This window comes from Protopterus annectens, chromosome 12.part0, assembly GCF_019279795.1.
Source record: "Protopterus annectens isolate FY-2018-M chromosome 12.part0, PAN1.0, whole genome shotgun sequence".
NCBI lineage: Eukaryota > Metazoa > Chordata > Ceratodontiformes > Protopteridae > Protopterus > Protopterus annectens.
In genome coordinates this window covers 1,366,308,656-1,366,323,017 of record NC_056746.1, presented here as the reverse complement: position 1 = coordinate 1,366,323,017, position 14,362 = coordinate 1,366,308,656, and the positions used below count along the sequence as shown (strand labels likewise).

At 38.9% G+C, this 14,362-nt stretch overlaps 1 protein-coding gene across 6 annotated transcripts in view; it reads right to left on the bottom strand.

Moving 5' to 3' along the window:
• Nucleotides 1-14,362, bottom strand: part of SIRPB1 (signal regulatory protein beta 1) — a 1,192,076-nt gene that overhangs the window by 93,686 nt on the left and 1,084,028 nt on the right. For all 6 annotated transcript variants that reach the window (XM_044090420.1, XM_044090421.1, XM_044090417.1 and 3 more), the window contains one exon: nt 2,951-3,048. In XM_044090420.1, the coding sequence (XP_043946355.1) occupies nt 2,951-3,048 (98 nt within the window). The remainder of the gene's footprint in view (nt 1-2,950; nt 3,049-14,362) is intronic.

Genomic DNA, 14,362 nt, shown 5'->3' with positions numbered 1-14,362 from the left:
GTGTATATATATATATGCTATTATTCTTTAGAATATATACATATATATAGTAATACACATTTATATAAATATTCAAATAATGTATACATGATTATTATTATAAATGAGATTTTTATAAATGAGATTTTTAAGAAATGTATATATATATAAAAATGTTTTAATATATATATATATATATATATATATATATATATATATATATGTTTTGAGGAATGAAATAATAGGTTATATATATTTATTATTATTATTTTTTATTATTTTTGTTATGTATATATATGTGTATGCTTTTCTTGTGTATATATCCCTCGCACAATGATAGAACAGATTGCTTGATTATATGGATTGTAATTAAATAATCAATTAATTAGAACAGATGTATAATGAAGAGAATATCAGGTGATCTATAGAAGTCTGATGAAACGTTTTTGTACGTGAAAGCGCTCACTTTGGATCCTGTGTTTTTATTTCATTTAATTTCATTAAAACTTTTTACATGTGTTTTGGAGTTTTACTTTCAGCTGTGGCGAGCCTCTTTTGTTTTTTCTGCATATTTTGATCAAGTCTCAAGGGCACCTTACTCGCAACCATTTAGTTTGCTATTGGACTACAATAGAAAAAAGACAAAGTAATATGATTGCCTTCATACACAACACACTACTACTGTTCTTGTAGACTTATAAGTTACAAAAATAATTTAAAGGGTGCCATTTTCTGGGTTATGTTCAGAACTAATTTTTAAATGACAGTAATGCATAACTTTCCCAATAAAATTATAATCAATATGTGACAAGTAGGTGAATATTTGAAACTGCAGTCTTTCTAAAGAATTTTGTTTGTGTCTTTCGGCTTTTCCCGGTTAGGGGTCGCCACAGCGGAACTCCCGTCCGCTAATGATTGGCAGTAGATTTTTATATACTGGCTTGCCAGGCCTAACGCACAACCTTCGATGAAGGAATGCCCATTCACGCATGTCGCCACACAGAAGATGCTCTAACTGAGAATCGAACGGGCAAAGTCTAACTGTGAGGCGACAACGCTACCGCAGCACCGCAGTCTTTCTAAAGAATACCAGAATTAATTTAGAAATAAATGTTGTTTTAAGAAACTGGGTGATAACTGAAATAAGGTTCCCTCTTGTAATTTCTAGATTTGTAACAGTACTAAAATTATGAAAAAAATGAAAACACAGCAGAGCATTTAATACTACAACTCATTCTCTTCTGAAGTTGTTTGTTAGCAGGAGGAAGCATCCTTGTACTTCCCATTGTGGGGGGGGGTCTGTACCCCTGTACCCCAACCTCTTATGGATTCTAACACCGAGATAGCCATGCCTCGGAGAAAAGGGAATATCCTACATCACATATATGTCTGGATAGCCATGCCTCAAAGAAAAGGGAATATCCTAAGTCACAGATATGTCTTGATAGCCATGTCTCAGAGAAAAGGGAATATCCTACATCACAGATATGTCTGGATAGCCATGCCTCGGAGAAAAGGGAATACCCTACATCACAGATATGTCTAGATAGCCATGCCTTGGAGAAAAGGGAATATCATACGTCACAGATATGTCTGGCTAGCCATGCCTCGGAGAAAAGGGAATATCCTACATCACAGATATGTCTGGATGGCCATGCTATGGAGAAAAGGGAATATCCTATGTCACAGATATGTCTGGATAGCCATGCCTTGGAGAAAAGGGAATATCCTACTTCACAGATATGTCTGGATAGCCATGCCTTGGAGAAAAGGGAATATCCTATGTCACAGATATGTCTGGATAGCCATGCCTCAGAGAAAAGGGAATATCCTACATCACAGATATGTCTGGAGAGCCATGCCTCGGAGAAAAGGGAATATCCTACATCACAGATATGTCTGGAGAGCCATGACTCAGAGAAAAGGGAATATCCTACATCACAGATATGTCTGGATAGCCATGCCTCAGAGAAAAGGGAATATCCTACATCACAGATATGTCTGGAGAGCCATGACTCAGAGAAAAGGGAATATCCTAAGTCACAGATATGTCTGGATAACCATGCCTGGGAGAAATCGGAATATCCTACGTCACAGATATGTGTGGATAACCATGCCTCGGAGAAAATGGAATATCCTAAGTCACAGATATGTCTGGATAACCATGCCTTGGAGAAAATGGAATATCCTACATCACAGATATGTCTGACAGAATATCCAACAGTCATTCTCACTATTCCAGGACTTGCACTAAACATTTTGAGAATTACAAATGGGTAACATAGAAAACCTAGGTTAGACTAAGATATGTGTTACTATAAATGATGTGAAACAAAAGTCTGTAGGAGACAAACTGCTAAAAAGTTTGACAAAACATTTGGTGGCATCATTAAACTGAAAAACTGCAAACTTAATTTACAATTTCTTATTTAATATGCAGATCTGCAGGGTTTGGTGCAAATATTATATTAAGTATTTTCTTGTAGCTTTTTAAATCTGAAAGTCTTTTTCCATGTTTATGTTTTTATCTATTTGTTGGTTGGTTATTAGTTGGTTTGTTTGAATTATTAAAAACATTGTATCCTGAACAGGTGTCCCTTTGGTAGAGAAACTCAAGTAATCAACAGTAAAACACAGTTAAGCTACTAAGATTTAAATTAACATTCAATTGACCTGTAATACCATTTTTTTAACTTCTGATGCCATAAACATTCTTTAAATGGTACAAGAATGACATTTTTTTCATTGTTTTGTCCTTGCCATTGATTCCTAATCACTAATAAATATATCCATAATGCAATTGCAGAGTTCCATTCTCAACATAATTTGTAGAATTACACTGCTTTATAGTTTTTATAAAGAACTTAGAAGCAAAATTAAAAAGGTCAACATTTTTACATTTCTCATCAGGCATAATGCAGTTACTACCATCATAATGTAGTTTAGTTTGTGGTACAGTACGCTTTCTTACCTTTCGTTTTACGACAACTACAATGACAACGATTATGATGATGAGCAAGACCCCTCCTCCTGCTGCTACGGCAAACCATAATAAATTCGGCATGCTTTCTAAAGAAGCACAAAATATTACTCAGTTAGTAAATCAGAAACTAATGCTTTTGTTTTGGCAGTGGGCTAAAAGAACAGCGAACTCTTTGCAAAAATTCCAGTATTTGTACAGTAGGCCATTGTAAGACACACACCGGCAATTTAAGATGGTAAGTTCCTGTCACTAATCTTTGTCAGTATCAGGATGCTTTCACTCATACCAGCATTGCCCAGCAAATAAGGACAACTGAATGTTAAACCAATCTTAAACTAGTCTTAAACCAGTCTTTAACCAGTCCCCACCCTGCTCTCATTCTCATTGCTGGAAGAATGGCCACATTACAAGTTCTTGCCGATGACTGTCCTTCTATATCTAGTCCTCTACCTCTAGCCATGAAAATTACCATAATATGAATGCATCCAACATGTCAGCAGTGCATGCAACTGGAATACTTTGACTACATAACAACTAGGTACCAATAATTGCAATGAAGTCCTGATATTGAAGGGAGTACAAACATCTAACCACTTCACAAAAAAGTAGTCAAAATGGCTCAGACTAATATTCTGCTTATATCCGAGATTAATGTGAAGCACATAGACTAAGCAGAATAATGCAATGGTTGTATCATTCAAAGGTAGCAATAAATTAATAAAGTTAGCAAAAACTTTATTAATTTATTGCTACCTTTCAAGGTAACATAAGTATGTTTAAGGTTCACAGGTTGTCATGTTGGTTTTAATATTAGAATTGCTATACAACAGTTTTAGTCATGTTGGTTTTAATATTAGAATTGTTTTACAAGAGTTTTAACTGTGATGTATTTAAATGTTAATTGATTAATTAATGATGTATTTAAATGGTAGACTAAGCTGGAATGTTTAACGTCTGATGAAGCAGTCTATTGAACTGTGAAAGCGCTTACGTTTTTTTAATAAAGCTTGCCTTTGTATATAACCATTGCATTATTCTGCATAGTTTATGTGCTTCATGTTAATCTAACCACTTCAGATACTCAATCAGCTGATTGGGTTGCCTGCATCATAGTAAGAGCTTTATCCCTCTGTGATGAAATGAGATAGTGCCACCTATGACACGGAGAGTAGGAAAGTGCATGTGTCACATATCCCAGCATAGCTAGCTGGAGTATTGTAAAGAATTTTGTCATTTGAATATCACACTGATTTGTACAGATGCTTGTGTTAAAAATGCATCAACAGTGGGTCCTGCTGGACAGAAAAGAGATATACATGTATGTCAAAGAGGATTTTTATAAAAAAAACAAGTAATCTCTGTGGTATCCCCAAAGTCAACTGATTAAATGTATAAGTTTTAACAGAGAATTCTGAAGGGGAAGAGGCTAATCATAGTCCAGCTAATTTTGGAAAATAGGTTGAAAATTAAATGGGTTGGTTTAGGCCATAAAGATTTTATCTTACTGGTTTGATTCCAGCTAGAGACAAAATGTCTGGGATGACAAGGACTAGGAATCCTACTGTATTATCCTTACAGGTGAACTATTTGCTACTCTGGAAGGATGGAAGTTTTTGAAATTGTTTTATAGCTTTCAGATGCTGCAACAGATCTTAGCAAAGCTCTGCATGTGCATTGTACTAGAGTTAAGTGACCAGAGGTGATGTCATTCTATAACTAGCACTGAAATAATTTTTTAGATAATAGTGAAAGATGTCACAAAACTCTCACAGCAGCACTTTGTTCTTCAGAACCTGACAGGAAAGATCTCTCACAGATATCTCACACATCCACACATCTTATCTTGCCTTGCTGTATGTAGTAAGAAGCTCAAAACCTCATCTTTCTTTTCTCTAGTAAGCAACTCAGCATTCATCATTGTGCCTTGTTGTAGTAAGTAATTTAACTAGAGAACAGTAATTCTTTAGCCAGTGAAGAAAATATAGTGAGATTAGTTAAGAACTGTTTTTTTTTGCATCTGTGTGAATCTATCCAATTGTGTTATTTTTTCTCTCTCCTATTATTGAAACTCTAGTGCTTATTGTAACTGCATATTCAGTATTCTGTTTTATTACTTATGAAATATTTATATACCTTTCATTGTGACTAGTCTTTTAAAGAATACTTTTAACATCTTAAGAGTACTTATACTTATTTTAGTGACACTGTGACCAGTCCTTACTGCATTTATCAAACTCTTGAAGAGCATTAGAGTAGCTGACTTGTGACAGTGTAATTACCTTACGGCCTAGGCAGAGGGTGCACAGCTGGTACATCTGTGCCAGCATTTCACAGGTGTGCGTGTGTGTGTGTGTGTGTGTGTGTGTGTGTGTGTGTGTGTGTGTCTGTGTGTGTGTTTGTGTGTGTGTGTCTGTGTGTGTGTGTGTGTGTGTGTGTGTGTGTGTGTGTGTGTGTGTGTGTGTGTGTGTGTGTGTGTGTGTGTGTGTGTGTGTATGAAAATCAAATATCCAAGTGTGTGTGTCAGCTGATTGGAACACAGACACGGTGCTCCAAACTGAGCAGTGAGGAGTCTTGTTTGAGGCCTGGAGAGAGAGCGAAAGAGAGAGTCTAGCCCCAAGTCTGGAGTGTGCGCTCTGTGCGCTCTTAAGGGAAATAGTGCTTGGTGCAGAGAGCTGCATCTGAAAATATTGTGTATCCATTTTTGCTCCTAGTGACTGTCTCTCACCAGTGTCAGTAGTGAGGATTGCGGCTCCTTGATTACTGGCCTGGAGAAGGAACTGCCACATATTGGTGGTGGCTGGGTGGGATATTAATTGAACTTCAGTAGCATGTGGCCAGTTATCATTGAAGGCATGTGTACTCTCAACAGCCACAAGGTAAACATATAGAGTTTCATTTTCACATCAGTTTTATTTATTTTTGTTAGTTTAGTTTAGTCACTGAAAGCAGGGAAATATATCAGTAAAGGATTATGTCAAGCTGCCAAAGAACCAGTTGGCCAAGGTGTGTGAAGCCAAAAGACTGGTGTATGGCAACCTGACTAAGTAGGAAATTATTTCAGTCTTAATCACAGCTGTAGCTTGGACCAGCAAGCAGGAACAAAATAAATCTGGTGATGGGGAGGTGCAGCCGTCTGAAACAGGACCATGTACCTTTTCTTCAGAAGACTTAAAAACCCATCTGGAGTTAAAGAGATTTGAACTGGAGGCCAAACATTTGGAATTAGAATCAGCAGAGAGACTGTGGCATTTGAAGGTTGAAGAAAAGGAGAAACAGCACCAACATGAAAGGGAGGTGCTGACTCTTCATCAGGGTCATGGAGGCAATGGGGAAGGGAATAACCAAACCCCATAAGTAATAAAGATCAGTACATTTCTTCCACAGTTTACAGAGGGTGAACATTTTGATAGTTTTATTCATATATTTGAAAGAGCATGAAACAGTATAATGTTCACCAAGGGCTCTGGGTAAGATTCCTGACCCCTTACTCCTTGATAAAGCTATATCTGCTGTTTCAATTTGTATGATCCTGATTGTTTAATCTACAAAAAAGTTAAGCAACGTTAATTGGGATGTTTTAAGATAAAACCCGAAGCTTACAGAAAAAAAAAGCTTTGTGAGCATAGACGAAAGCCAAATGAAAGAGCATGTGATTATATTGATGAGTTAAGCACTTACTGTCATAGGTGGGTGAGTGAGTGTCAGGTCACCACTTTTGAAAGGCTGGCAGACCTTCTGGTGAGGGAGCAAGCCCTTAGCACTGTGCATGAGGACATGAGAATCTGGTTGGCAGACCAGGAGTGTAACTCTGCAGATGAGCTGAGGAGAAAAGGAGATTTCTGCTTAGCAAGCAGGGCACCACTGCACAAGAAGGGGACACCCAGTGCTGCATGTGGATATAAGGGAACCCATGGTGGGCAGCCTAAACTACACCAACAGAATCAACCAGTACCAGGGGAAGCCACTAGTTCAGGTACATAGCCAGAATCAAGGTTTACATGTTTTAAATGTAACCAGAGGGGCCATGTAGAATACAAATGTCCACTGAGGCAAGGTAGGGAACAAAACGTAAGGGAGCCCACAAGTGGGAATAACAACTAGCTAATGTTAAGTTGCCTGGAGACAACAAGGATACCAAATTCTCACCAGAGTTTGTATCCTATCTTAGTGGATGGAAAAAGGGCAACTCCTAAGAGAACACAGCCTCTGACATAACCATTGTGAAGCCTGCAATGGTTAAAGAGGAGCAGTACTTGTCTAGACAGTCCACTCCAGTCAGATCTTTATGAGGGACCACATTCCAAATATCTTTGGATAGGGTTCACCTTCACTGGGAGAGTGGAACAGGAAGTAAGCAGGTGGGTATGTTTGAAGATATCCCTGCAGATGTCTTGATAGGGAATGATTTTGATAATGCAGTACCTTGTGTGCATGCAGTTGCACAAAGTCAGGCTTGTAGACAGGCATTTGTGTCTGGTAGCCTGGAGGAGACCCAGACAGACCCCACACCTGAAGCTGGGGCTGGTGATTTGGCTATGTCAGGGAGGGAGCTACCCTGTAGCAGTGAGTCTGAAAGTGAGCCACAGCTACTGGTAGGTACTAATATTCCCATGGACAGAGTGACTGCAAGGAGCGAGGTGAGTGTTAGTACCCAGGCTGACAGTGAGGCACCACTGTCAGAAGATACCAGGCTTCCTGTGGAAAGGGAGCTGGGAAGGGTCACAAGGGTAGAGTTGAAGGAGGCTCAGCTTTTGGACCATATATTATTAGGCTTGAGGGAGGTCACTAAGGTGGCACCTGATTCTCAAGGAAAAGTGGAGTCTGTATACTGGAATAAAGGATTACTGTATCAAGAGTTGATGCCTGAGGGAGGGCTAGAGGGTGAGCAGTTGGTAGTGCCCAGAGCCTAACATCTGGCACTTCTAGCCATAGCACATGACTTTCTTTTGCAGGTCATATGGGCATAAAGCATACCAAGAGATGTATTATGCAGAACTTTTATTTACCTGGGATTGCAAGGGATGTAACAGGATACTGCAGGACCTGTGAATAGTGCCAAAAGGTAGGCAAGGCAAGAGACAACGTCAAAGCTCCTTTGATGCCTTTACCTGTGAATGAAGAGCCATTTTGTGGGATAGCTATGGATATTGTGCGGCCTCTGAGTATCCCAAGTCCCATAGCAAAGAAGTGTATCCTGGTGGTAGTCAATTATGCTACTAGATACCTTGAGGTGGGGCTCTGTCTTCCATTGAGGCAGTGAAGGTGGCAAATACTTAGTTAGTGATTTTCAGCAGGGTAGGTTTCCCAAGAGAAATACTGACTGACAGAGGTGCCAATTTCATGTCAGACCTACTGGCCTGTGTGTGAAAGCGCAGTAGGGTGAAGCACCTAACAACCAGCTCCTACTTCCCCAAACTAATGGTCTTGTGGAATGGGTAAAATCTACACTAAAGGCTACACCATGGGCATTTGCAGACCAGTTTAAGAGAGAATGGGACAAATATTTGCACCACCTGTTGTTTTCATACAGAGAGGTACCCCAGAAATCCACAGGTTGTTCACCCTGTGAGTTGCTGTATGGGCATAAGGTAAGGGGGCCTTTAGATTTGATATGTGATGAGTGGGAGTGTGATTGTGAATCCAAAAAGGAGTTTCTTGTGGCATATGTCCTAAACCTGAGGACAGTGCTTAGGGAGCTCATGGGCTTGGCCCAGGAGAACCTGGCAGGAGCACAACAGCAGAAATAGGTCTGGTATGACAGAAATGCTTGAGACCAAGAATATGCTGTGTGACAGCATTTATGGTGCTCATTCTTGTCAGACATAATAAGCTGCAGGCAGCTTGGGAGGGACCCTTCGAAGTGTTATGGAAGGCCAGTGATAATCACATGGTAAACCTGCTAGGCAGGAAGCAGGGGTACAGATTGTACCATGTTAACATGATGAAGCCTTACTATGATAGGGAGGCCATGGTGCTGAGTATTTGCAGTGGATGGCAGGAGGAGTCTGAGGGGGATCTGGTGATCACAGACCTGATGAGGAAAACAGGTTGGATAAGGTAGTGTGGACCCCAGCCTGCAAACAGGCATTCCAAAAGCTTAAAAGGTATTTGGAAGGGTCCCTTGTGTTCACCAGTCCAGATTACAGCAAATAATGTGTTGTGCAGGTGGATGCTTTAAAACATGGGGTGGGAGCAGTACTCAGCCAGGTTTTCTAAGAGGGAAAAGAGCACCCAGTTGTATATCTAATCCATAGACTCTAACCTAGATAGCAATGTTATGCAGCTGTAGAAAAAGAATGTCTAGCCATATTATGGACACTGCAAAAACCTAACCCGATCTGCATGGAAGGAAATGCACTGTGGTTACTGACCACAATCCCTTAACATGGCTACATTGTGTCAGCCAGTAAAGTGCCTATTAGGGTCGCAGGCATATGACATGACAGTGCAGCACAATAGTGGTGTCAGCAATGCCAGTTCAGATGGACTGTCAAGACAAGGGTATAGGTTAATGTGTTCCCAGTGAGGTGCATTTCCCTCAAGCAATGTTTTTCCAGGGTTACTTGAAAAACCTAGATTGAGTCTTCAAAGGTGGGAGAGATGTGATGATATGAGGAACTGCAATTTGTGCCAGGGAGGGTAGGGCAGTGCATGTGTAATATATGTCAGCATAGCTAACTGGAGTTTTGTAAAGAATTTTATGTTATTTGACTATCTCACTGATTTGTACAGATGCTTGTGTTGAAAATGTATTTGTAAAGTTGCTTGTGTTAAAAATGCATCAACAGTGGGTCCTGCTGGACAGCAAAAAGAGAAATGCATGTATGTCAGACAGTATTATTATAACTGTTTAAGTGTATATGTTTTAACAGAGAATTCTGGAAGGGAAGAGGTTAATTTCAGTCCAGATAATTTTGAAAAATAGGTTGAAAATTAAATGGGTTTGTTTAGGCCATAAAGATTTTATCTTAAAGGTTTGATTGCAGCCAGAGATGAAAATGTCTGGAACAATAAGGACTAGGAATCCTACTGTATTGTCCGTAGGGGTGAACTATTTGCTACCATGGAAGGGTGGAAGTTTTTGAAATTGTCTTATAGCTTTCAGATGCTGCAACAGATTTTAGCAAAGCTATGTGTGTGCATTGTACCAAGTCAGGTGGCCAACTGTGATGTCATTCTATAACCAGCACTTAAATTATATTTTAGATATTAGTGAGAGATATAACAGAACTCTCACAGCAGCAGCACTTTGTTCTTTGGAACCTGACATGAAAGATGTCTTACAGATATCTCACACATCCACACACCTCATCTTGCCTTGCTCTAGTAAGCAACTTAACACTCATCATCTTGCCTTGCTGTAGTAAGTAACTTAGCTTGGAAACAGTAATTTTTTAGTGAGTCAGGAAATTGTAGTGAGATTAGTTAAGTATTGTTTTTTTGCATTTGTGTTAATCTATCCTACTGTGTTATTTTTTATATCTCATGTGATTGAAACTCTGGAGTTTATTGTAACAAGATATTCAGTATTCTCATGTTTTCTATTTTATTATTTATTATCAAATATTTCTATACCTTTCATTGTGGCTGCTTTCTTAGAGAATACTTCTAACATCTTAAGAGTACTTATGCTTATTTTAGTAACACTGTGACTGCAAACAATACCATTTGTATTAGTGTTTATTTTACTCAGTATAATCAGGTACACTTGTAAGAGCCTTAGAGTACCTGACTGTTGGCAATGTAACTAACTTATAGTCTGGGCAGAGGAGGCACAGCTGGTAAATCTGTGCCAGCCTTTACCAGGTGTGTGTGTGTGTGTGTGTGTGTGTGTGTGTGTGTGTGTGTGTGTGTGTGTGTGTGTGTGTGCGTGTGTGCGTGTGTGCGTGTGTGTGTGTGTGTGCACACGTGTGAAAATCAAATATCCAAATGTGTATGTCAGCTGCCTGGAACAGGGACACAGTGCTCAAAAGTGGTCAGTGTGGAGTCTTGATTGGGCGTGTCTCTCTCTCTCTGTATATATATATATATATATATATATATATATATATATAGAGAGAGAGAGAGAGGGGAGTCCAGATCCAGATCTGGAGTGTGCTTCCTGTGTGCTCTTAAGGGAAATTCTGCTTGGTACAGAGAGCTGCATCTAAAAATACTCTGTGTATCCATTTTTGCACTGTCCCTCACCAGTGTCAGTGATGAGGATTGAGGCTCCTTGATTACAGGCTCAGAGAAGGGACTGCCACACCCTCTATGTAAAGGCACTGGCTAAAACAGACTTGTTTTAAAATTTAAGGAAAGAAACATAGGTGCATATGTAGTTGTATGTATTTAATTACCTTTTCAAAAGCTGCATTATGATGCACTCATCCCACATTATTATTTTTTAGTATGTTTCCCATAGTGACTATGTGACTTGCAAGCAGACTACAGTGATAAGAACCTCCTACCTGATTAACTGTCACAATTAACATTGTGGAACATACTGAGCAATGCTATTGTGCATTCCTTACCATTATGCAGTTTAGTGTTGTTTTGGCACCTATCAATTGTTTCTATCTGTAACACAAAACAAGTACACCCTTGCATACCTCTCAACTGCTATGATACAGACACAGTGCTATGATTCTGACCCTTAAGTATAGCCTTGGACCACCTAGATTTGTTCTTCTTCTTCCTAACGTTAAACATGGTTATGGGTGCATGCATTGCAGAATAAATGAACTAATGTCATGCAGATACTCACTTTCACTGACTATATGGGGATTATTTATTTATTTTATTTATTTATTTATTTTACATTTGTTGACCGGGCTAGTCCAGCTGGATATATGTCCATTTTCAGTGGAGGCCCAGGGAGAAAAGCTCCAATGGTTATTACAAGTTTAAACAGAAATAGCCATAACAAGATGAAATTTATAAGCAAAGTGAGTTAGTACAAGCAATACACATGCAAACAGAAATAGCCATAACAAGATAACATTCATAAGCAAAATGAGTAAATACTTGCAATACACAAATTTGATAATATCAAAACACAGAGTAAATAATAAATTGTCTTACAAATATGGTAAAATAATTTTTTTTTTTTTTTTTTTTACAATGGTCATACAGCATATATGAGATAACATATATCTACAAAGATGTTATGTAAGGGGGGAGCTATCAAGGATATACAGTATATATGAGATAACATATATCTACAAAGATGTTATGTAAGGGGGGGCTATCAAGGATACAGGGAAAAGAGAAGGAAAGAATTAAGGTAGAGGAAAGGAAGAAGGAAGGTTAATCTGGGTTGGTACAGGAACAGAGCCAGTATTTATTGAGATACATTTTCAGTTGTCTTTTAAAGAGTGGAAGAGTGGACAAAGATGAGATATCGGACGGTAGTTTGTTCCACATTTTTCCAACAGAGTTGGAAAAAAGGTAGTCACCTAGATTACTATCTGAAGATCTTGTATTCTAAAACATAAGAAAGTGTACCTCTTCAGGACCTCCCACTATAATTTTCAAAAGACCAATTTTGTGATTTTTGGCAGTTTGTTTCAATTTATGTTCCACATACAGCAGTCTACAGCAAAGTGTATTTTAGTCTGTGAATTTTTAGTGATTAGAGACTGAGAGGTGTGGACCCCTGCAACAACAGAAACTGCTAATATCAATGCTAAAATACCCCATGGAATGTATGAGTTTGTTGTGGTTTGAAGCCACGACTGTGGAACAGTGGTCTTAGACAATGTTTAGATTCCAGAATGTGGCATTATACTTCAATATCACTGCCATTTCTATTGGGGCAGAGATGCTAAATAACATTTTGGCTGGTGGTGCACAGCGTTGGGTGGATATTATGCTTTACTAAAATATACTGTGTAGTTAACAGCTGTAGTAACACAATTCTGCAGAGGTGCATAACACCTTAGCTTCTTTATTCACTTATCTCCAGGTTATAGAAATGTAGAACAAACTGGAGATGTGATTAATGCCATTGTATTATCCAATGAATGTAAGACAGTTATGGAAGGTGGAGAGGTGCATTTTTATTGCCACACTAATAACTCTTACAGTGGCATAACCACAAACATACTGTCTGCTGGTTCTGCATGCACACATTAGCGATATGCCACACTTTTGTTCCCGTACAGGTATACACATCATTGTTATGTCTCGGGGGGGGGGGGGCTGTAGACAAGCCAGATCTGTAAAGCTCACAATAACTGAAGTGGCAAACCAAACCCCTAAGCAGTGACAGCTGTGCAACATAGAAATGTTAAAATGCATGCAATGAGAATATCAAACAGATGAGCAAAACATTTCATAGGCAGACTGATTTAATAAAATGCATTGGGCAGAGTATGATAGGCAGGAATTAGATGAGTAGCACAGCTACAAATGAAACAATAACCAGTCAAAAAGCTGACATAGTTTGAAATAGCATTAGAAATTGCAAAACTGAAGAACATAACCTCTGACAGACTAGCAGAAGAAAGTTGTATAAAGTTACTCTTGCATAGCTTGTGAATCTTATTCCATTGATATTGTTTCCTGATCCATTCTTGACAAATGGCCATCTGCTGCTCATGTTCTTGGCCAATCAGGACCTGCTAATTTATTTTTATGGAGATGACTGACTCCAAAAGATATTACGTATCTCTTTTGCAAAGGTAATGGGCAGTTGTCCATCGGATGTCTTGTCAGGAAAGTCATATTGCTGACAAGACAAGGTTGCCAGATGACTTTTCAAACCATGCATATAGGTTAAAAGTTTCATAGGACATGAAATTGTTTAGTGAGAGTGATAAGCAGGCAAAAGGGCAGGTAAAAACAGTACACAGCTGTGCTAAAAAGCATTAGTCACCCATTTTCTTTAAAGGATCATAGGTAAGTACAAGACTAGGTGCCCTTGTGGGCTTTAAGCCTAGCCACTTTCACTTTTTTGTGCTCAAATAAACTTTACCATTTGGTTAAACACTGGTCTTACCTATCCTGTTGTTGAAAATGATATATTACCCCCAATACCCCTAATATGAATAACTAATTTGAGGGGACCTATGCATTGGATAAAGCATTTTGGAGATGTATCTGTCCATTAGTAATACCCAGGGGGCAGGCCTAGGATAAATGTTCTGCTTGCCATCCATAGATCCAAACTGCACTTGAAAATGGACAGGGATGAACATTGTTTTATCTGGCTGGGGAGGAACTCTGTTCGAGAGCAGTAGTATCCTCTGCAAGATATACCTGTCCCTCCAAACCATTCTGTTGATATTGCAGAAGAGGTTTAGATCCCTAGACTGAGTATTTCTGATGCCATTTGACTTGCTGATGTGCAGTAAATCCATCAGTATTGGGACATATGATGCCTTGTATGCTGAACACAGGATAGCAGTCTGTTGGATA